The 25,129-nt window shown below is 39.3% G+C and overlaps 1 protein-coding gene, 1 non-coding gene and 1 pseudogene across 5 annotated transcripts in view; 2 read left to right on the forward strand and 1 right to left on the reverse strand.

Annotated features, from left to right (window-relative positions):
* Positions 1–10,207: 10,207 nt before the first annotated feature.
* Positions 10,208–10,767, forward strand: LOC143661555 (ATP synthase F(0) complex subunit C2, mitochondrial pseudogene; annotated as a pseudogene).
* A 7,987-nt stretch (positions 10,768–18,754) lies between these two features.
* The window catches only part of REL (REL proto-oncogene, NF-kB subunit), a 40,675-nt gene continuing 34,300 nt past the window's right edge, over positions 18,755–25,129 (forward strand). For 3 of the 4 annotated variants that reach the window (XM_077134301.1, XM_077134302.1, XM_077134303.1), the window contains exon 1: positions 18,755–19,081. In XM_077134301.1, the coding sequence (XP_076990416.1) occupies positions 19,072–19,081 (10 nt within the window). In that variant the 5' untranslated portion in view covers positions 18,755–19,071. Of the gene's footprint in view, positions 19,082–19,152; positions 24,811–25,129 lie in introns of those variants that run through there. The other variant, XM_077134304.1, reaches the window with a different exon arrangement.
* LOC143661869 (U6 spliceosomal RNA) lies at positions 23,827–23,934 on the reverse strand. Its single transcript, XR_013164904.1, has one exon. It is a non-coding gene; the product is annotated as a U6 spliceosomal RNA (small nuclear RNA).

Genomic DNA, 25,129 nt, shown 5'->3' on the forward strand with positions numbered 1-25,129 from the left:
CACAAACAAAGGTGGATTAAGAACCCTCTATGTGCCAGGCACTGATCTAGGCCCTGGGAGTAAAGCAGTGAACAAAACTGTGACCTATGCCCTCATTGGATGTATATTCAATTACAACTTTAGTTGAGGAATCCTCTGTGAGTGATTCTCCAGATTGAACAATTTAGGAAATTGCTCCTTAGAGGCAGGTTTTACTGGCCTAAGAAATTCCAAACAAGAGGCAATGGCAGATAGGGGCCTCACAAGAGCTTAAAATTAAATATTCAGTGATTTTCAAGCCGCAATTTTGGTTGTTTGAAATCTTCCATGGTGGAAGGAAATAGGCAAATGCTACAAATCAGGGCTTTTCTTTAGAGAGTCAGCACGTCATTGCAAGAGGATTGGGGCTGTGTCCTTGGTTTAACAAGAATCCATATAAGGGGTTTTTAATATATTGAATGGGGAAAAAAGGAACCTTGAGTAAGTCTTGGTGACTGGGGATTAGTGCCATTGTAATTTTCTATATTTTGCAAGAGGCTAGGAATGTTTCAGTTTCCAAATATGATATGATAAACCCAGGACATAATTAATCTCTTGATTTATGAATGACTTGATGAATGACTTCTCCCAATACAGTATAAAGTTCACAGGTCAAGAACTATGGAAAACTGATGTAACCTGAAAGGCATTAAGACAAGGTTGGCATCTGGAAGTTTTTCTCTTTTCTTTCATGTTTTCTTGGTTTTCCCTCCTTCCTCCAGAGACTGCTGGGCTTCTGTTAAGGTCTTATCTGATGTCAGTACCACGTGTGTGCTTTGGGATTATGAGGTGTTCTAGTTTACTAGCTGCCAGAATGCAATACCAGAAATGCAACAGCTTTTAAAAAGGGGAATTTAGTAAGTTTTAAGTTTACATTAAATATATTTTAAGTTTGCCAAGGAAATGTCCCAATTACAAGTCTATAGAAATGTCCAATCTAAGGCATCCAGGGAAAGATACTTTGATTCAAGAAGGCCGATGAAGTTCAGGGTTTCTCTCTCAAGTGGAAGGGCACATGGTGAATACAGTCAGGGTTTCTCTCATCTGGAAAGGCACGGGGCAAACACAGCGTCATCTGCCAGTTTTCTCTCCTGACTTCCTGTTTCATGAAGCTCCTTGGGAGGCATTTTCTTTCTCCATCCCTAAAGGTTGCTGGCTAGTGGACTCTCTGCTTCTCATGGCTGTATCATTCTCTGCTCTCTCAGACTCTCACATTTTCTCTGAAATGTTTCCTCTTTTATAGGATTCCAGTGAACTAATAAAAACCCACCCAAATGGGTGGGGAAACATCTCTGTCTAATCAAGTTTAATACTCACATTGATTGAGTCACATTTCCATGGAGATAACCCAATCAAGTTTCCAACCTACAGTGCTGAATGGGGCTTAAGAGAAACGGTTGCCCCCACAAGATTGTTTAGGATTAAATCATGGCTTTTCTAGGGTACATAAACCCTTTCAAACTGGCACATGAGGCCTTTTATTTTAAAACAATTTTGTTGAGATATATTCACACATACTATAAACCATCCAAAGTTGAGGCCTTTTTTTTTGGATTGATGAAGTAGATATTTGTCATGCTTTTTGGCCACCTATCATCTGAACCTCTTCCCCCTACTTAGGAGACTTAGTGGGAGATGGAGATATTTATGGAAGTGGAAAATGCCACTTATTCACTTTCCCAGCTTCCCTTGCAGCCACATGACCAACACTTAGCCAGTGAGACACAGCCTCCTTGGACTTGCAATCAGAAATCAGTGATGCATAAATTCAGCCGCAGCCCAGAATTCACCATGGCAGTAGCCCCGTAGCTCAGTTGATGACAACAGTGTCTTCACCGGACCAGCTCTGTAAGTCAAGCTACTCAAAACCAGATTTTCCAGTCTTCCCTGCAATTCCTCTAACTGCCCAGTGGACTATTGATAATTCCCTTCTCTGCTAAATGCAGGCAGAATTGGTTTCTGCTGCTCACAACCTAGAAACAGGACTGATACAACTGGTCTAACTGCTGTAGGGGCCAGCAGATTTGCTCACAGTTTCTAAGTTTCTGAGTTTATTAGGTGTGGGGCTGGTCCAGGGATAATCTTTTATGTCCTGTTAACCTTTTGGACTCCAAAGGTGGAACACACTTTGCTGCAGCTGCTAAGGGCCCCCCACCTTTCCCAGATACTGAGTGAGGCCCTGGGCTTAGGCTAAACAGGTACAGGAGTTAACTGTGGACTTACTTTTCAAGAGCAGGGGCATTTGGTTTGGAAACTTTTATTCCTCTTTGGGAATGTAATACTGTGTTTTATCATGTTTAACATTTTACCAAGAAAGGGCGAAAATTGCCCATTAAACTTTGACACAATGCTTTTTCCTCACTTAAAATATTTATAGTATTTTTAAAATAGTATTAAAAAAGCTCTTTAAGACTTATTTAATGCTCTAAAAATGATCACGGTGATAAATACACAACTATGTGATGACATTGTGAGCCACTGATAGTATATTTTGAATGGACTGGATAGTGCATAAAGATATATCAATAAAAATATTTTTTAAAAAGACATTTAAACTAGATTTTATCAAGTGTTGTTCTTCTCATATATGGAAAGAAAAATATAAGCAGAATAACTTAGATTATTCTTACAGCTCTTTATAGTCAGAATCCAAATATTTCCACTTTTGTTTTCAAAGTTGGAAGACAGCTTTTAATGAATATCATTTAATTTTTTTCCCTAAAAGAGAGTCCACACATAGTGTATAAAAAACTCTGAATACAGGCTTTTCTATACAAGATCTCCATTTTGTACAATATTCCCAAGGGTAATTTAAACTTTTTATTTTTAAATAATTTTAGACTCACATACTGCAAAAATGGAACAGTTTCCACGGACCTGTCCCCAGCTCCCCCAATATTCTAAATCACTTTTCTTTTTATTGAGATCTCATTCACATATCATAAAATTCACCCTCTCAACATGTATAATCAAATGGTTTTTAGTATTGTCACAAAGCAACTATTACCATGACCCAATTCCAAAACATTTTTCATCACCCCAAAAGAAACCCCATGCCCATTAGCAATCACTCCCCATTTTGTTCCCCTCATTCTGCAGCCCCTGGCCATCACTAATCTACGTTGTCTCTAAGGCTGAATCACTTTTTAATTCAGAATGGTTAGTGTGCACCTGGGATAGTATCATCCTCCGTGTCATCAACAGCACTAGTCACAGGCCATTTAAGAAGAATGTTCTGCTTATGCAGGGCTTTGCTTCCAAGCTGCTGATATCCATTCTGGAGGTTTTGAGGCATGTGTGCAGCCAATGACAACTCCGTCATAGCTGCGCCTGGCTGCTAAGATTGTAATATGAATCTCAATACCACGGAAGTTAAATATGGGGGGAAAGCACATCTTCAAATCAGTGAACTACTCTAATGGATGGCAGTTCATTCTATTCAAATTGGGTCCTTTTAATTTTATTGCATTATTGTCAAACATCATACCGTCAGCCATCCTACTGCAAATCTTCTAGTGAGCCAATTGGACAAAACAGCTGAGCAAATATGGAACAGGAAAATAGAATGGTGATGAGTTTTTGCCCTAAGATGCAGTGGGGCATTGCAGATAATTTTAACTAAGGAACTATTCTGATCCCATTTCAGAACTTTCCAGGAGCGAAGGCGAAGCTATCCATCCGTGGTTCGAGGATGGTCCCAAAGGAGCAGTGGTTGACATGGGGTGTGAGAGGTCAGCCTCATGAAGGTGGAGCAGGACAGCAGATCCAGGACAAGTAGAGTGACACCTCTTGTCCTGTCCAGCCCTCACTATCTTGGCTGGATACTTTCTGTTGGCACATTCTTGCCCCTCTTCGTGACCTGCTCTGTGCCCGGGCAAGCTTACTGCTACAGACTGCATCCCCTAGTTTTATCAGTACTGTGGTTTCTGGTGGGTTTGGCCAATAGGAGGGAGTTCACAAGGGAGAGAAAGTAGGCTGGGATATTTATCCCCCCTTCCCCCAAGACACACACAGCCACTCCACCCCTGGCTGGTCAGACCACGGTTTTGGCATTGGTGTTTCTTCTGCCTCATTCCTGTTGGTAGCTCCTCTGCTGCAACTCTCACCAGTTCTGGTAACAGCTTCCTCCCCTTGTCCTTACTAGTACTTCCCAGTATCTGGTTCCTGGGTGCTTCTATATCCCTTTTTGGAAACCCTAACCTTACCCACACCCTGCAAATAATCCCTTCAACTCTCTTCAATTATCTCTTTGAGTAACCATCCATTTCCTGTTGAAATACTCAGTCCTTCCCAAGGGAGAGCGACTTACAGGTAGCCCCAGGTAGCCTAGGTTCCTCTTCCTCTGTGGATCAGCCTGCCTGCAGCAGGCACCTAGTCCTCTATCCTACATGATATGTCATCTTACTGGTTCATATCATGTTCTACGAAAGGGAGGTCTGCAGTCTGTGGTCAGTGGGTTAAATTCAGGGAAAAGATAATAAAAACCAACATATTATACATGACCAGGTATTTGGAACTGTGGGGACAATGAAAGATGGTACTCTGGGTTTACGCCAGGTTTGTAGGTGCTCCCCAGAATAAGAACTGAGATAAATCTAGGGGTCACCAATAACATCACTGTCCTAAGAGGTACATAATAAGGAGGACACCTTTGGCCTAAAATTTCTCCAGGGCTCTCTGCTCAAGTGCATTGGATGGGGGACTAACATTGGAAATCAGCCTTTAGATATTTATTCCTTTAGAGCAGGGGTTGGCAAACTATGGCCCACTGGCCAAAAGAGCCAACCTTTTTTGTATAGCCTGCAAGTTAAGAATATTTTTGCAAAAGAGCTTCTGCAATCAGTCTGATGATAGGGAACACTAATTCTGAATCTCAATTAAGCAAAATGTTATCTCCCAAAAAAGAATCCCATTCTTCTCATTAGGAAATCTGTATTGCAAAAAAAATATGCTCAATTATTGTAATGTTAATTTCATCAGCAAAAATTTTGTTTTCTGTCTTGTTATGTAAGTACCTAATTAATATCCTCGATTTTGTCTCTTGGTCTTCACAGTCTAAAATAGTTATCTGGTCTTTTACAGAAAAAGTGTGCTGACCCCTGCTCTAGCAGGAAACCTGTGCCTTTTCCATGTTACCTTTTTTTAATATAACAGCTTTGTTGAGATATAATTCATATATCATATAAGTAAACCATTAAAAATATACAATTCAATTATTTTTCATATATCTAGAGCTTTGCAACCATCACCACTATCAATTTCAGAACATTTTCATCATCCCCAAAAGAAACCCTATACCCATTACCAATCACTCCCCATTTTCCCCAACTGCCCAGCCCTAAGCAATTACTAATCTATTTAACATCTCTATTTGCCGATTATGGACATTTCATATAAATTTTCTATATTAACTTTTTTTTTTTTGCATGGGAAAGCACGAAGAATCGATCCCAGGTCTCCACATGGCAGGTGAGAACCCTCCCTGCTCAGCCACCATGGCCCACCCTCCACGTTACTTTTTAACATTTGCTTTGATAGATCTTAATTTTTATTTATGTTCTTTCAATCATTTAAAACAAGACCAGCAAGAATGAACACAAGTGTGAGCCTTGGGAGGCTTTGACTTCTCTGACATTGGTCTCTTTCCCATGACTTAAAATTTAGCACACAGGAGTGGCCCATTGGCTACACTCAGCCCTGTCCTATGTAGACCAAAAACGTCCCAGACTTTCCCTACAGAAAGGTTAAATGATGAAATGTTCCAAGGCCAGGAAATCGATACCTAGTGGCAAAGGGTGTCAAGCCTCCCAGATTATGGTTTTCTAAATTCAATATCTCAAATATCTGTCATAGTTTTTTTTGTAATATGAATCAAATAGTAAGAAAAAGTGGTGAAAAGTAATTCACTTATACAAATTGCTCTTGAGAAATATGGCAAAATATTTAAACATTTTATACTAACTAAAGTGAAGTTCTGTTAGAATCAAGATTTAAAATCAAACAAATCTTACTTGACCTCATCAATCAATTATTTAATTTTATTATTGGTAATAGGTCCTCTGCCTGGAAACCAGCCCTTTAACTTGCTTGTCTTATTATAATTAGTTATAATGAGTTCTAATGGACCCTTGTGTTCTTTCCTTACTTATTGAGGAGGCACTCTACTTAAATCATCTCATCTATTATTCTGATTATCTGTCGCTGCATAATAAACCACCCAAAGCTTAGTGGATTAAAACAAGTCATTTTATTATATCTCAAGGTTTCTGTGGGCCAGGAATTCAGGAAGGGTTCTGCCAGGCAGCTCTGGTATAGGATTTCATGCAGTCGCAGTCAGGCAGTGGGAGGTGCTGGCAGAGTGGGGATGGGGAGAACCACAGGATGAGTGGGCATCTCTCTTTCTTCATGTCAGTGCTTCTCCATGTTATTTCTCTGCACTGGTTAGTTTGTGTTTGCTGTCAGCATGGTGACCTCAGGGTGGTAGGGTTTCTCTTACAGTGGCTCAGCCCTCCTGCATGGGATCCAGTCAACCGTGTAGAAACTGCATCATCTTTTATGATCTTGCCTTGACGTCACATAGCGTTCACTTCTGCCATACTCTACCAGTCAACTTGTCATTAAGGTTTGGCCCAGATTCAGAGGGAGAAGCCATAGAATCTACTTCTTGATGAAAGGTCAAAGAATTGGCAGAAATATTTTAAAACTGCTACTATCTATGCAGAAAACAGACTCACTCTTCGGTTTCTGCTTCTCTTTCCAGTACTTCCTTTCCCCACTTCTTTCATGACTCCCTTAAAATGTTTACAAATCAAATATTTCACCTCAAAATATTTTGTTTGGTACTTGTTTTCTGTAGATAGACTAATTCTTGGGCCAGGCCCAAATATTTCCGGCTACTTTGTTCTACTCGGCCTACTTCCTGTTTGGTTGCTTTTATTTCCTGCACTCTATGTCAAGGGGCTTTGTCAAAGTTGCAAACTACCATTATGGCCCAGGCACTGTGTTCTATTTCTGAATCTGCCAGTGGTCTTAAGCAAGAGCATGCATACAGTAACTGTAAGAATAATACAGGAAGTGAAAGTTAAAATACTAGGTCTTAAACTTAACATTGATAGAAGAATTAAATACCCACTATAAGGAAATACAAATTTTAGTGAAGTCTATTTTCCAGGTGCTCAGGCCCCAGAGAGTCAGTCTGCTTTCTAACGTGGACTGCCCTGGGCCACTGGTTGGACCACTGAGGACCTATCCCCAAGGTCTTATTTCCCAATGGGTACAGGTCTGATTAGGATTCTTTTCTTTTAGGAACAATTCTGAGTGTCTTAAGTTGTTTGGGCTACAAATAACAGGAATGTCACCTCAATTGGCTTAGATTTATAAGGGAATATTCACTATCTCATATAAAAAAGAGTTGGATACTCTGCAAGTGAAACCATTGCCCTCCCCCCTACATGGGACATGACATCCAGGGGTGAAAGTTTCCCTGCTGCCATGGGAGAGGATACCCAGGGATGAGCCTGGCCCTGGCACCATGGGATCAGTAATGCCATCCTGAACAGAAGGGGGAAAGGAAGTGTAACAAATAAGATATCCATGGCTGAGAGAGAGTCGAGAAGCTACTCTGGAGGTCACTATTATGCAAACTTCAGTTAAACGTTGCTACCTATCATAACTTGCCAAACCCCAACCGAAACCATTCCTGCCAATCCTAAAGAACACCTAGACTATTATATAAGATTCTACAAATGTTCCAAGCACTAGGGTAACTTTCCAGAAACCTAAACCTCCTGATGGGTCCCTGGACCAGATAAGTTCTGAAACGTAGAGAGGCCAACCTCTCCAGAACATCAAGTGGTTCCATTCCCCATCCCATATTATTGACATCCCCTTCCCAGATGAAAAAGTTAGAATGGGAATAGCCCAAATACTCCTAAAGACTGGGAAAAAGATGAAAGGTGATGGTAGAGTTATACAGAGAAGGTAGGGTTTAACAAATGAGTATGATTGCTGAATCATTATACTGATATTTCTTTTAGTCTCCATTATCTTAGAGCAGCTAGAAGTAAAAATGTAAAATTGTACTGCAACTGTGCTCTGAAATTTATTGCTTTTTTGTATATATTATTTTTCACAAAAAAAGCCAATTGTGATTAAAAAGAGTTGGATGGTTCCAACTCACGTCATTAAAAACTCAGCCTTCTTTTAGATCTTTCTGCTGTCACATCTTCAGTTTGTTTTATTTTTTATTGTTGCATGCTGTATGGCAGGGTCACATTTCATTATTTTTCCATGTGGGTATCCTTTAATTGCAGCAACATTTGTTGAATTTTTGTTTGTTTGTTTTTTGGTAAATGCATGAATTGGGAATCAAACTCTGGTCTCCTGCATGGCTGGCAAGAATTCTACCACTGAACTACCCTTGCACCCCCCTAATGTGGTTTTATAGGTTAACTGACACATATAGACAGAGCAAAGTCCAGTGAATTCCTGGATGTTTCTTTTAATGAGTGGAAAACAAAACAAAACACCTATTCAAGGAGCCCTCTAGCAAACTACCCATCACATTCCCTTGGTCAGAATTGTATCATTTGCCCATTCCTAAACTGATCTCTGGCTCACAAATGGGATTATCATGATTGATTTAGAGAGGTATACAGTGTTCATAGCAGATGGATTACCTAAACAAAATCAAAGTTCTATTAGAGAGAGGAAAGGAGAGAAAGAACAATTTTTTGATAGAGGCCTTGTAATATTTAGATTTACTATAACATAAATAAGAAATTCCATCTCATGCAATTCTGACATCACTGAATGGCACCACAATTGCTACAGCTGTTCATGGCAGAAACCCATAAATTCTCTTTACCTGCATCTCCCAAATGTCTGTTCTCCAAAGCCACTGTCTTAATTCAGGCCCATATTATTCTTTCCCCTCCATTATTAAAGTAACTTTTCTTACTAATCTGCCTGTCTCTAGACTTGCACTTTCCCTAACCCATCTTCCACATTGTTGAGAGGGTGACCTTTCTCTGGATTATTAGGGAATTTTCAATGAGGTTCAGGTGCTGGGATAAATGGAGTTAGAGGCCACTTCTACTGTCCACCTCCTCAGCATGAGTTAATTTAAATGATGAATTTTGTTTTGGTATGAAAGAGTTCTGATGCAGGGCTGCTCAAGAGACACATGGGAAAGCAAGGTCAGTGGAGGAGATGGGATGGCATCTGTTGCTACCATCAGCCTGATAATGGTTTGGAGGCACAGTGGAGGAAGAGGCTAAGGACAGAAGATAATGATGGACAGATTCTGTAAGACTCTAGGCACAAGCAGTCACTTGGGGGTACTAGGGGACAAACTGTAATATACTGTTGGTCCGAAGGCCAGCTCTTGGCCTCTCAACAGACCACAACACATGGAGAACCCCAGGGGACATCTTCTGTTCTCTGCAAAGCAGGAGAGAAGACTCTATGCTCCACTGCACTTTTTACTTCCTATTTCAGCACTAATTACCTTTTATTAGAATGGTATATCTGTATCCCTGGTAGTCTGTAAGGTCCTTGATGCTAGTACACCATTTCTCTTTTGTATTCCTACTCCTAGCATGTGCCTGATATGTAGTAAGTAGTTAACTATTGCTTAATTCAATACACATTTGTTAAGTTAAATTTCATTAATGTACACAGTCCCAACAACCACTTGAAGAAGTGATGTGATCAAGATCACAAGTCTGAGGCAAAGCAAAGCATTCTGAATATACCCAGTACTATGAAAGTCAAATAATTTTATCATTCTTTATATTGATCTATCACTTTTAATTAGCACCAAATACAAACAAATGTTTTATGTTTACTCTGAAAAAGTTTTAATAGGAATATGCAAAATAAACTTTTAATATATTTGAATCTCAGAGCTTCTGATAGTTTGCTGTTAATATTATCATTTGATGAAAGTTATACTTGTTCAATATCAATTGTTACTAAATAAGAGCCTTTCAAAAGCTTAGAAAGCCCAACTTCCCACACATAATTTCCAATTTTTCCAAATTTCTCACTCCATGGTCACATAAAAACTCCTTTTTAACCTCATTAGGACCTATAAGTCTTGGGATTATTGTTTCCTAGGATATCCACTCCCGACCCAAATTCCTTTCTTAGAGAGTTTGCTATAAAATCTGTGTAGCCTCCCTGTCTTTTCTGCACTGAGAACAGCTCTCCTTCCGCAGCCTCTCACCCCCTGAAAATGTATACCTGTACCAAGTTCATCTCCTCTCCCTCCCTGGTCAGGAGCACCTCTCAGCTGCATTCTCTGTAGTGCTGCAATGACCTGAGACACATAGACAGATAAGAGCTCAGCAGCTTGGCAGTCCGACATTCCTGACTTCACTAAGCCCCAGCTGCGGCTTCCAAACCAGCACCATCTCAAGGAACATCAACACAGCAGCCAAGTTCATTGGGGCTGGCGCTGCTACAGTCAGGGTGCTGGCTCTGGGGCTGGGGTTGGGACTGTGTTTGAGAGCCTCATTATTAGTTATGCCAGGAACCCTTCTCTGAAGCAACAACTCTTCTCCTACACCATTCTGGGCTTTGAGCTCTGGGAGGCCATGGGCTCTTTTGCCTGATGGTGGCCTTTCTCATCCTCTTTGCCATGTGAAGGAGCCATTTCCACCTCCCATAATTCTTCTTTCTCCAGTGTCTCGTCTGCACTGTGTTCCTTCTCCTGTACTCCCCAGGCAGCCTGGGGAAAGTGGTTGGCTCAGGGTTTTATAGAGAAGACAAATAAAAACTGTATTAATTAGAAAAAACAAACTGTGTAGCAACTTGGGAGAATGTGAATAAAATGTTAGAAAAAGAAACAGTCTACCAAATTTAAGTATATATAGTTTCATGATTGTAGCTATATAAAATATGCAATAAAAGGCATGTATCCAAACTATTACTTTTATATACTTTTTTGGGCAGGGGCGGGAGTACAGTCATTTTTGCAATAAAAGGCATGCATCCAAACTATTCTGTATACTTTTTGGGTAGGGGTGGGAGTAGGGTCATTTTAGTTTACTCTCATTTTCTCTGCTTTTTTTTACAAAGATCAAGTAATGGCAGAAGAAATAAATCAAAGCCTGCATATGAAAAAGCTCTGGAAGGGAACACACACATACACACACACAGATGATATTTGTATTAGGGAGATAAAATGTGATTTTTTTCTTCTTTTCTTCAAACTTTCTTCAATTTTATATGTATATTTGTAAGGTTATTATTTAAAACATTTTTAAATGAGCAAAAATTTTAGGAAAAAAATAAAGGACTTTGAGTATTATTACGCCTCTCTGCAAGCATATTTACCTAAATGTCTCTTTGGTCAAAGTTGAGCCTTGTGCCTCTTTTTTTTCTTATGGTATCTAATGCCTGATGGTGGTATATGATCACTCATGGAGTGATCCAGTGTGTAACAAGTTATGCTTCATTAGCCATTTATTGAGCATCTACACTATTCAGGGAACTGTACTAATTACTATCGGGAATAAAAGATTAATAAAATCAATACTGGTGGTGCAAGGGTAGCTCAGTGGTGGAATTCTTGCCTGCCAGGTGGGAGACTGAGATTCAGTTCCCAGACCCTGCACTTTCCCCCAAAATGAAAAAAAAAAAAAGGACTGGGTCCTACTCTTCCTACAGAGTTACTGAACTTGAGGATTTGGGGGGAAAAAACATGAAAATCTTAAAAGGTACAGTCTATGAACGCTCAGCATTGCATCAGTTAGCATTTTTATTATTAAGATTGTGGCTACTATTTCACTAACAAATATTTTTACATTGCTTTATGTTCTAGTTTGCTAGCTGCCAGAATGCAACACACCAGAGATGGATTGGCTTTTAATAAAAGGGGGTTTACTTCATTAGTTCTTCAGAGGAAAGGCAGCCAACTTTCATCTGAGGTTCTTTCTTACGTGGAAAAGCTCAGGGTGATCTCCACTGGCCTTCTCTCCAGGCCTCTGGGTTCCAACAACTTTCCCCAGGGTGTTTTCTTTCTGCATCTCCAAAGGCCTGCGCTGAGCTGCGAGGGCTGAGATGAGGTATGCTGAGCAGCTAGGACTGTGTTACGTTGACCTCTCTCATTTAAGCACCAGCCAATTAAATCAAACATCATTCACTGCAGCAGGCACATCTCCTAGCTGACCACAGATGTAATGAGCAACAGATATTCACATATCGTTGGCTCATGTCCACAGCAACAGAACTAGGCACCTTCACCTGGCCAAGTTGACAACTTAATCTAACTACCACTTTATATAAACCTATTTATAATTGACCTATTTTGAAAGTCCATGTGGCATAGTGAGAAAAGATCCAAACTAAGAGTCTGGAGGTCTGGCTTCAAACCTCCAACTTCTTACTAACTAGCTATAAGAACCTGGGCAAAGTACTGAAATCTGTGAGCCTCAGTTTTCTCACATAAACTGAGGAAGTAGAACTGAACAATCTATAAGCCTCCTTTTAACCTTAAAAATTAACTATCCTTGGTTGAAAGGCATCAGACATCAAATGACCCCAAGATGATGATGACATATTACCAGTTCTGAAAAGTGCTAATTCTAAACCTTAATAATTCATTATTGGAGTTCATGTTTGTGAAACATCAGATCTTACTATTACAAAAGCCAAGTCAGCACACTGTGCCACACTTTCAAGCAGTGTTAACCATGAAAAACCAGATCATGTAACACTATAGGTCTCTACAATATAAAGATTAAAAACAGGAGTGGTTTTTTAAAAATGAATAATTTATGACTGCTTTTTGGAGTTTTCACGTAATAAGATTTCATTTCTCTGGGTATTCACTAACCTTTTGTTTCAGTTCCTTAAATTAAAATAGGTGAGTGGGGCAGGTTTCCTCAGAGTTATAGTTCTTACTTTAGGGACTGTCCCTTTCCCCTGAAGTTTGCTTTAAAAAATGGTAGCAGATGGACTCATGTAGGATAAAAAGAATAGGCAAATTGATGATGACAGGATCTGAATCTGCTGCCACTCTCCAAACTCTTTATTAATTTTTAAAATTAATCTATATATTTCTGTTTTCCAGACAGTTATTCCTGCTGTAGGTTAGAAATCTGAAACTTTTTTTTTTACTCCCAATTCTCCTTCATTCCTGTATCTGATTGGTCAGCGAGGCTTATAGCTAGCTTCTCTTTGAAGTTGGTTATTTTTATTTCTCTTCATCTCCAAACTTAGTATCTCAGTATGTTAGAGGCTCACATTTGTTTCACTGTAATAGTCTCTTAATGGAGGCTTTATATGCTACAACCTGATTTTTCTGAAGCACCACCTCTATCATAGTACTTTCTAGTTTAAGAACTTTCAGTATTTCTCCATAGTCTATGAGGAAAGCCACATTACTCCTAGCATTCTAACCCCTTCATTACCCAATTTTAACCTCATTTACTCCTGTTTCCTAAAATCTACCCATATTAATTAGTATAATGCTAGCTGCTATAACAGAGTCCCAAAACGCAATTGCTCAAAAAAGATAGAATTCATTTCTCAATTCAGAGACTGAGTTCCAGGCTGCTGCATGCCATCGTTTTAGCTTCTTCCCTCTTGTTTCTCAATGAGTACCTTAAGAGCATTGTCCTCAACTGAAAAGTTGAATCTAGATCATGGGACATCTTCTTTCTGGCCTATGAGAAATAAATTTAAAGAAAGAGCACATGAAACAGACCCACCACCTTACGGCCTCTGCTTAGGGTGGTCCAGGGGAGCTGGGAGATGTAATACAATTGCACAACCATGAATCAGGCCACAATTCATACTGAAAAGGAACAGAAGTCAGCTAATGCTGCCTGCCACATACCTTCAGCTCCAATTTTCCTGGTCTCTCCAACATTCATCTTTTCTTTATGAGGCCTCCCTTCATTTGCAAAGAATGCTTCAGTACGCTGAAGAAAGTGGAAACTATTCCAGGACTACTAAAAACTGATTTACAGATCTTAATCCCTATTTTTTATGAGTGTTTTCTCTTTTACAACCTCCTAAACTGATGGAAGGGAATTTCGGAGGTCTCAAACAATAGACATGTAGTAAGTACTCAGGGGAGTAGAAGTGAAGACTGGCAACCACACAGGCAAAATCCACTCATAATGTCTGAGTACAGCTATGGATGAACACCTCCCTCACGACTGCCAGCTGAGCAGGAAGTTGCAGTACTCTAATTGGGACTACAGTGTAGTCCCAATAAAAAATCATAGACACTTAATTTATAAGTAAAATAGCCACATAAATTGTATAACAGAGTCAAGGTAACCCAGATGATGGGGGTTAGCAAAGAGAGATAATTTGTCAATGTTTATCTAGAAATGTCTGAGGAAGAGACGCATAATCTGATGAACAGGATCAACCGGTTATTAGAGTAGTATAAAAAAAGAACTGCTTACACATGCTGAAGTATTTAGGGAGAAGTTTACCAGTGTCTGCAATTTATTTTGAAGTACATCAAAAAATGAAATAGATGGAGGGAGAGAAGCATGGAAAAATGGCGACACAGGTAATAGGGCAAGTACACTAAAAGTTAAATGTAGATATAGGTGGTGTGTATACAGATGTTCCCTGCAAAATTCTTTCCATTTTGCTATATGTTTGAAAATTTTTATAATAAAATAGAAAAAAGCTGTATTATTTTTTAGTGCTTTCCATGGATCAGATACTTTACTGTAATTATCTGGTTTAGTCCTGACAAGTCTGTGGGCAGGTACTGTATTATTTCCTCTGTTTTACAGATGAGCAAATAGGCATAGAGAGGTTAAGTGACTTCTCCAATGTCCCCCAGTTCATAAGTGGCCAAGGTGAGATTCAAATCCAGGTGTGTGTTATGGGACAGAAATAATTCAACAGATTCTTTTCACAGCCTCCATTAAATATCCTTCAAGACTCTTATTTTGCTGAATCTCCTTGATCACTAAGCAGTCCTCCTTCACAAGCAGCTTTCACCTGGGAAAGGAGTACACCACACCTAACAGAAGAACTATATACTCTGCTCAAAAGAAAGGTCTCCGATCCAACTCCAGGGTTGTGCTTGTTCTCACCTAGTGGTGAAAAACAGATGCCATCTAGATAGGATGTTGGGTTTTCATTTTAATCACTAAATTGTGGCCCCCTGAGTCCTGATGTTCACCTGGCAGGGTGACATGCCATTTCCTTTCTGCCATTTCCTGTCCACCCTGCCATCTAATGTGGATTCCTTGGTAACCCATAATTAACCTGGGGCTTCCCCTGCCATCTCCAAGTATTTCCCTAATCTCACCTGACACTATCCATTGTTTCCTAGCCCTCTTCTATTACCTTGGTTCTTGAGTTTTTTGTTTTTAAACTTTTACTGTATAATATACCACATATACAGAGCAAAGAAAGAAAAAAGCAATAATCTTCAAAGCACTCTTCAACAAGTAGTTACAGAACAAAGTAGTTACAGTTATAACAAAGTTTCAGAATAAAATCAAACTTTCTGGTTTTCCATAGGCTCAAAGGAGTGAACCAAAGTATCAGGCACCAAAGGCTCACCAGAGTGGGCTATTCAATAAGCCAAGCAGGCCTGAGGAACAAAGGATAATTTATTCAACAGATATTTACTGAGTGGCTGCCACTGGGAATAAGTGAGTCCCTACTTTTGAGATTTTATAGTTTAGTGTGGGATCCAGGTACACAACTAAGTAACTGTAATTCAGTGTGGTAAACAAAATGATAAATATTTGCTGGTTGTTATTTTGCACAGAGAAGGGGCAGTCGATTTCTCAGGGGAATCTAGAAAGGCTTTCTATATGCCAAGTCTTGAAGGATGGGGAGGGATGGACTAAGTAAAAAGTGTGTGTTTTAGGAGGTGAAGAAGAGTGGGTGGTGAGCAGAGTCTTCAAGGTGAGGCTGTGCAGGGTGTATGGTCTTGATGGGGAAAGACATTCAAAAATCTCTTACAACTTTTTTTTAATTGCAGTATAAATACATAAGGGCACAAGTCCTAGCATGAGCTCAATGAATTTTTAAATATGTGTAACCCACCAAGCAGATCAAGATATAGAACATTCCCAGTAATACAGGTTTCCTCAGGTCCACTTCTAGTCAATATCCACCCCCACGGACCTATATTCTGACCTCTATCACCATAATTTCATTTCATCTGTTTTCAACTACAAATACATTGAACAGAACATACTGAATGAATTCATATAGATGTACTGTTTTATGTATGAATTGTCCATTTATTATGTATGGATTTTCCATTTCTTATGTTTGTGAGACTCATTCATTTTCTTGTGTAGCAATAGGATGTTCTTTTTTTATTATAGGGGAGAATTCCATGGCATGAATATAGGCAGCTTATCGATCCATTCTAATGCTGATGAATATTTGGGTTGCTTCCAATCTTTGGTTACTATGAATAAACATGCCTTAAAAATTATTGTTCATCTAATGGTAATGCACTTACTTCTGTTGGGAATATGCATTTTTTATGTACATTTCCTGGATGACAAATGATGCAGGCCATCTTTTATATGATTAGCCACTTGGCTATCTCACTTTGTAAAATGCCTCTCTTCATTATCTTCTCTGCTAAAACACTGGTCCACATACTTCACTTCTGACTTAAACTGTTGCAACAGCTTCCTAATTACTCTCCCTTTACTCTTGCCCCTATTTAATGTATCCTAACAGTTTAATACATCAGCAAAAATAAACAGCACAAAATGTCACTATAAATTAATGATGTGCTTAAAACTCTCCAGCAGCTTTTTGTGTGCAACTGGGATATAATGCAACCTCCTTATGATGGTCTACAAAGCGGTACATGATCTAGCCCTGCTTACCACTCCAACCTTTCATTTTGTTCATGTCCTATTGGCCCTTTTTTCAGTCCCTCAGATAAGCTCTTTCCTCTCTCAAGAACTTGACATTTGCTGTTCTTCTATCTGTAATGTTCTTTCCCTGAAACCTTTCTGTGGCTGCCTTTTATACCACTGAGGACTGAGCTCAAACATAACCTCCTCGGTGCATCCCTCTTACTGTCATCTTCTACCTCATTGCCCCACTTCCTTTATAACAATAAAGTAAAATATTTTAACAACAGTATTTGAAATGATCTTACATTCTTACATGCGTGTTGTCTTTTATGTAGGACATAAGCTACATGAAGCCAGAGATTTTACTTCACGTGTTTACTAGTGTACGTGCTACAACCGAGAAGTGCACCTGGCACAGAGCAGATATTTGTTGAACTGAATGAACAGTATCCAGAACTGTAAGCCCTCAAGCACACACACACACATATATATTCTCTACAATCCCCAACATCTAGCTGCCTATCAGCTTTAGAGTAATAAACTTTTAACTTTAATTAAATTTTCCTTTGGATAAAGAAAATTAGGAGGTCTGCAAGGATTGCTATCTGCCTGGCTCTACAAAAGGATGAATTCCTTCATTTTGCTTTTATAATCTCTTTAGATGTTTGTCTGTGATGTTGCCTGTGATGTGTATCACAGAATGAGTTAACGCCTATTCAATAAAATTGTTTCATTATTGTCTACATTTTGTGAAGATGGTATTTTTGGAATCGGCAGATTTTATTTTTAGTTCTGTCCCCAACAGGGTTCTCCAATTGAAGGCTCTTGTGTGGCAGGCTGATGTTCCCTATTCTCTCTCTATTCTTATTTGAGGAAGTAAAGGGTTGTGGAAAAAGTCTGGAGCTTTGGGTTTAAATTCTATTTTTCCTTTTAACAGCATTCTGACATTTGGGCAACTTCACGTATCTTCTCTGCATTCCGATGACCTCATATAAAAAATGAGGGTAATAAAATATTCACAGGTGAGGTAAGTAAAGCATCTGACACAAGTGAAGGAAACAAAATTATATTAGATAACAGTCTAAATGTTCTTCCATTCTCCCATTCCTCGTGGGTATCGGTGAAATCCCAGGATATTGTGACACTTCATTGCACTTACCTCACTGAACCTGAACACACTGCGTAACGATGAGGCAATTCATGTCACCCATGGCACGAATTCTCAGTGCGCATCTTTCGCGTTTAAAAAGTTTTAGTAGGTAAAATACGTAAAGTTAACAGAGCCCGCGCATTTTAAAGATAACGGGCAGAATCAGAAGGTGAGGGTCTCCGTATGCAAATACGTGAATTACAAATACTGCACACAGGCGACGGCCGCTTCCGCACTTGCGCTACTGCGCGCACCCGGACGCCCGCCGGCGCGGGGGCAGCGATTTGCATGTGCGAAATCGGGAAGAGGGGGAACCACCTATCAAAAACCCCGGACCGTCCTCCGCCCAGCTCAGGTGGGCCGGCCCCACTTCGCCGCCCGCCCCGCCCCGAAGGGCTCCCCGGCGGCCGGCCCTCTCGACGTCACCGCCTCGTCCCACCCGCTCCTGAACTTTAAACCAGGCAGAGGAGAACAATCTGGAGGAGGGGGATTTCTCCGGAGCCCGCGGCTTCCGCACGCTCGAGACCGTCACCTCCTGGCTCCCGTCGTTCCCTGCGCTCCCAAAGATTCTGCATTCCGGGATCCGGGGCTCCCGCGACGCAAGTCCCGAGCCCGCTGCAGAAGGAGGACGCACGCGCGGGGGCGGGGAGCGGGCGCGGGTGGCAGGGGCGGGGCGGAGCGCGCGCTCGCCGCGGGAACGCCCTGCCCCCGGCTCCCGGGGGAAGGCGGTGGCGAGGGGCCGACGTCAGCCGCGGGAAATCCCCCTCCCGCCCTGCTGTCCGCCTCCTCGGCCCGGCTGGTTCTCGGCTCTCATCGCGCTCCGCCCCCTGCCCCTGGCTCCCGCACCCAGGACCGGCGACGCTGGGTGACCCGGAGCGCGAGAATCAAGGGGGTGGGAAGGTGTGAGCCGCAAACTCAAGGGAGGGCGGGAAGAAGAGGAGGGTCCGGGGGTGGTCCGGCGAACTGGGGGTCCCGCCGGCAGAGGTTCCGCGGTCGCCTGACTGACTGACGGGCTGATTGGCTTCGGCGGCCTCCTGCCCGGACGCTTGGGGTTGCCTGCGGGTAGGCGCGGTGAGCGGAGCCATGGCTTCGGGTGAGTGTTTCAGGCAAGGGGGACCGAGGGCCGTGGCGCGAGGCCGGGCCGGGATGTCGGGGCAAGGGCTCAGGGGAAGGAGCTCGGCCGGGGGGTCTTCCTCCTCTGACGGTGGGGGCTTAATGAGGTGGAGGGTGCGGGAGCCTCTTGGTTTCCTGAGTTTGGGTTGTAGCTCATTCTGTCTTTAAAAAAAATCGCCTTACCTGGCAGATTGTCAAGCGTTTAAAAAAGTTTCCTGGTGCAGGGTTTGCGTGCAAAATCAAAGCCACGCTCTGTAATTTGATACTATTATAATAGCCGGAACCTTAGAAATTCCTAACGGCTTGATTTCAGAATTAGGGAAGGAAGACCCTAAATCAAGGAGGACGCGTCGTGCTGGCATTAAAAACTGATTTGTACTGAAATGGTAGTGTTAGATTTTAGAACAGGAATGAGGAACCTTCAGAGCCGGGAATAAATTTCAGATGTCGAGAGGTGAACCCAGTTGTGCTGACAGTTGTACAATATGCGGCGAGGCTTTAAAACTTGTCAGTGGTATTTGTCCTAAGTGGAGATGTTGCTTCAACAACGTGGGGATGATTTTTACTGTGAAATAAAGTAGGCTTTTAGTTTACCGAGTTGCCCCCCCCCCCGCCCTTTATTGAAAGTAAGGGGAAAAGAGGATTTTTATAGTACTTGTGCTTCCATGATATGGATAGGAGTAAAAACAACTTTATATCACTTATGTAAATGTTTATTTCCAGTTAGTAAATGTTTGAAACTCTTGTTTCGGAGGAAATGAGTTTAGTAGGAAACAGTTTACGGACAAGGAAGGGAGTCTCAAATCTACAAGTCTGCCGAATAATCTAGGGGATAGATTAAGTAGACCGCGTTAGAATTGGACCTTTGCCAAGATTTTGGTCCGGTGGATGGGGGCAGGGTCGCTTTCCAGGCCGAGGGAGCACCTGAGAAGACGCTGGGAAGCCTAAAACTACAGTTAATACTGTACTGGGAGGCTGGAGAGGAGGGGGCTTGTTTATGCTCGACACCCTCCCCCCCTCCGATTCTCCCAACTTTGTTTCAGTGACCCTCAGTAGAAGGCTGATGTCTCCTAGAGAAGAGGAAGTAGAAAGTATAAGGGACCTTGTAAAAGGGTTGAACTGAACAATGCTTAAATACTACGGTAGGCTGAAAAGGAAATAGGGGTGTTTCACATGACATTTGATTTCAATTTGTCTTTGTGGTTTTCATGTGAGAATACAAGTATAGTTTAAAATATTTCAACTTTCCCTTTACCCACTTCAGTGACCCCAACTTTCAGATATTCTTCTAAGTTCATAAATTCAAAGCACATTTAGACTGAAAGTACAAAGATAACTTTAAGTGTTTGGCTAATTTATTGGTTATCAAAAAAGAGATTTTGTATGAAAGTAGTAAAGAATGGTGATCGTTGCAAGTAAAGAATGTCAGGCGGCTGTCGTTTTAATCAAACTTTATTAATTTATTGCATGAATGTATTGTAATACTTCTAATTCTTTCAAAAGAGAAAAGAATTGGCCATTTTTATATAGAGTATTATAAGACCACATGATTTAAAAGTGTGCTTTTTAATGATACTATATCTTTTTAATGATACTATATCTGCTTTTATGAGGACTAAGAATTACCTAAATTGGAGGGGCAGGGAGGAATTTGAAAGTTGAAGGGTGATTTTCTTCTTTTTTTTGCTTTTTTTCAAGAGTTGCATTAAAATGGGATTATTTAAAATTTTGCAAGTTGTTTAAAAATGTAATCCAGTGTTTTGAAAACTGCTAGGCCTTACCGGATGTCATATGTAAACAAATTTTTGTAATTGAAATATATGCTCTGTATAATGTAAAAGTACCATAGATCATAATCTCATAAGCAAAATTAGTTGAGTGTCATGAGGAAGATAGAGTAACTGGGACTTTGGTAGTGTATGTGATTCTGAATTTTGTTCAGATCAGTCATCAGGTTAATTATTCAGGGTTTCAGCTCTGTCTCTAGTAACTGTTTTTCAATGCTTTGAAAAAAAGCAAAACAGCCACAAAGCCTTGATTCCAGTCTGTGGACACAATTAGAATAGCATTGTGAAGAAAAATGTTCCTAAAACTGTCTAAGATATGTATATTAGACAATTATTACTTTTTTTGTATTTATCATTCTTTTTCTATTGAATACAAGTAAAATTAGCTATTTTATGTGTGAATTCAAAACTTTTCATTGTTCCAGTAAAAGAAGCAAATTGTCTTTGTGTGGCTTGTGGCTCTGTTTACTAATAACTAGCACCATCTTTAATAAAACATGTTTTAAAATTTAGATAATTTTTTTATTAAAAAATTTCCTTAGTAAAGTTTTGCTATGTCACATAATGAAAGAACTACACAAAGAAATTGTTTCTGTAAACTGTACTACTTTACCAACTCTTTGATTATAGTATGAATTTCAAGGCAACTTTTTTTTCCTCTTGGGTTGTAGATATGATTCAACTTATTTTTAATGCTAGAGCTGGAAGTTAAGAATGGATAGCTAAAGCAAATTATTGTTTTTTTAAGTAAAAAACTGTCTATGTAAACATAAATATTGTTTCAGAAATGCAACATGTGGAAGGGTAGAGATAAATGATATAAAAGAATTAAGGTGATATATGATAGACAGAGTGGAGGGAAAGAGTGAATGAAATAACTGGGGAGGAATAAGATGAATCATAATTAGGAACATCTAGGGTGGTGTCTTTCTCTAATAGAACTTAAAGGACTCAGATTTTCCTTTTGTTCTAACTTTCATCTGTGTTCTCTGCAAATGGTTATGTTTGTAGACACGTGACTTTTATCATATCTTCCTACTTTCTTGAGTTCTCATCTAAGCCGTGTCTGAATTTTACATTTATGTAAGAAATCAAGCTATTAGGGATCAGGAATAGGGTTGTCAGATAAAATACAGATAAAGTTAAATTTCAGATAAACAGCAAATAATTTCTTAGTATAACTATGTCCCAAATATTTTATGAGACATACTTATACTAAATATTTATCTGTTATCTATCTGAAATACATATTTAACTGAGTACTCTGAATTTAAAATTTTAAATCTGACCATCTTAATCCTAAGAGAGATGATTTGGCCCTACCATGTATTTTTATTTAGAATGTTCTCCTGTTTTTTTCATACTGGCAGTTAAAAGGTTTTTTCATGACTTGATTTTTTTTCCCCCATAGCCATGAGATCTCTGTTGCCAAAACCTTTACATCTTTTATTTATTTTGCAATACATTCATAGTCAAATAATCATCAGCAAATTCCTTTACTTGGATTCTTTTTTAAGGCCCAGTTGAGTCAACCTGATATATTGGATTAAACCTGGATTCTCTAGCCCACTGTAGGTCTGCATTGGCTTTTATTCCCATTTTGCCATACTATGATGTATGGTTTAGTGTCCTTATTAAAAATGGAAATAATATCCAGTGCAAGGTTTGTTGTGAGGAACATATGACATGATCCATGCCCCATAAATGTTCGTTTTCTTACTTTTAGGACTCAGGTCTCCAGGAGACAGGAGCTCCTAGAAACACTTAGCATGTAATTAATATTAAGTATCCTTCACATTCTAGAACTTCCAAAACTAATAATAGACTAAACTAGATGCTAGATAGAAAATATATTTTTAAAGAAAATATAAGAAAAGAATGCTCATTGACCTTTAAGCAGTCTGAAGTGGTTTTATGTATATTTAAAAAGGGAAAAAGAAGTTTGATGGTAAGCGTTTGAGAAAAAAAGAGGAAAATAAAAAATGCTTAGTAAATTTTTAACTAACTTTTGCCAACTTGATTGACATGATTCATTCTTCATTTTATTTCTTTTGCTTCTTCTGTTAGCCTTTTTCTACCTTTATAGCAATAGGTTTAAATTTTCTTTACATCCTTATTAAATGAGTACATTCTGTCTTTGTAAGAAATGGTTACTCTAAATTTCGGTCGTAGTAGGAAGAAATGGAAAAAACTCACCTGTGTTGGGTTGCCAGGTTTGAGGAAAGAAGAGATCTTTTTTTTTTTCCTGAGAGGAAAAGTGTATATTCTGCCCATTTGTCCCTTTAGGTCTCAGAAGTCTGTTCCCAGTACTTCTGTAAAGGATCTGTATTCTCTAGTCAGCTGTTCTCCACTGTGTTATTTTGACACATTGGTGTCTCACAGTCATTTCTGTGCTGTATTTTAAGACATGCATTATACATAATAGTTAAAATGTTAATTTTGCAAACAATTTACTTTCTAAAGCAGAGCAATTACAAACTATCCCTACATTAATATCTTTTCCCCTCACTTGCATTTGGATAAGCTTTTTTGATTGAGAGATAAAAATTACAACTGGCTGGATTTACCAGCCTGTTTTAGCTTGATACACACAGCCTGTATGTGTATCTCAATTTTTGTGTTGTTTCTTTAGATGTGCACATTGTTTCTCTGCTTCTTTTTGTTTTAGGGCAATGATTTTTAATCAGGAGGGTTTGGTAGAATTGCCTGTAAGACATTTTTTAGAGTGTGTCTGGGCTGTATGTTTGAAGATTTCTATTTCTGTTCATCAAATCTCAGGTGAGGTCAGCACATGTATGTTTTGAAAAAGCTACCTCAGTGATTCTGGGGTACACCCTTGTATGAACTCTGTTCTAAAGATTTCTTTGGATCTAAAATATATACACTTGCCTATACCAACATGCACTGTCATCATAAACTAGGTTCTATTATTATTTTTTTTGATATGGAATGCTTCACGAATCTGCGTGTTCATCCTTGCGCAGGGGCCATGCTAATCTTCTCTGTATTGTTCCAGTTTTAGTATATGTGCTGCCGAAGCGAGCATGGTTCTATTTATTTTTATATTGCAGGTTATTTGCTTTATCAGTTATTGTTACTTTACCTCTGGCTGCTAAATTTGGCACCCAGGGATCCAAGTTGTCACTGTGGTATTAGCTAATGACATTCGGTACTTTATTTTTTTGTAACTTCATGATTTTGTAGCACTGACTTTATTCCTTATTAGCTATATGACTTTGAGCAAGTCACTTAGCATTTTGCAACTTTAGTTTTATCATCTGTAAAACGGAATAATTCCTGTTCTGTTTTTAATAAAGATTAAAGTTGTAAATGAGGATCAGATGAGAAATGTATATGAAAGTGCTTTAAATCTGTTATAATTATAAATTGCTATACTTAATATTTTTTCACTGTACATTTAATGCTGGTTCCTAACTCCAGCTGTAAGATTTTATTTGTCTATTTTTTGATGATTGATCTGTTTTTAGCTGTTTTTATTTTACTGTAAATTCTCTGTTTATCTTAAAAACCCATAACTTTCTTAGCTAGGCACTATGTTTTAAAATAGCATCCTTTTTTGTCCAAGTGCAGATAAATATATCTTGCAAACATTTTTGCTATGTCTCAGATGTTATTTTGTTCTGTAGTAGCATTTCAAAATACTGTCCAGGATACAGGGGTCATCACAATTTTGGTTAGTACTAATGTTAAAAAATACAGTAATCAATTTGTTTAGAACCTATTCTGAAGACATTTCAGTGCTTTTCAAAACTGTAGTGATTTCTATAATCTTAGAAATACTTGTTTTCCCTACAGTTTCTTGATTTATATTTTACCTTGTTCTACTCCATGGATGACTTTATTTCAGTACTTTTTATATTCAGGAAGAATGTCACTTCATTGTGGAGCACTGAAGAAGTAAGTGGTACATTGTACTGAGGCATGAGATAAATGATTTACAACTCAAAAGTATTTTTAAAATCATAAATACAGATAAATCAGAATAAGTCTGGGTATGCAGAAGTATGGAAGTGTAAAAATTCTAGTACCTTCAAAGCCCTATTTTTTTCCCATTGTAGTAGGATGTAATACATTTAGTAAACACCTATGTGCAAGACGGTAAGGAATAACACAGTTTCTGCCTTCAAGTGGCTTGAAGAGATAAAACAAATAGCTTTATTTCAAAAAGAAATAAAACGATGGACTTCCTCATATTATAGTTATATGTAATAATTGTCCTA

The sequence above is a fragment of the Tamandua tetradactyla genome, chromosome 17, assembly GCF_023851605.1.
Source record: "Tamandua tetradactyla isolate mTamTet1 chromosome 17, mTamTet1.pri, whole genome shotgun sequence".
NCBI classification, from domain to species: domain Eukaryota; kingdom Metazoa; phylum Chordata; class Mammalia; order Pilosa; family Myrmecophagidae; genus Tamandua; species Tamandua tetradactyla.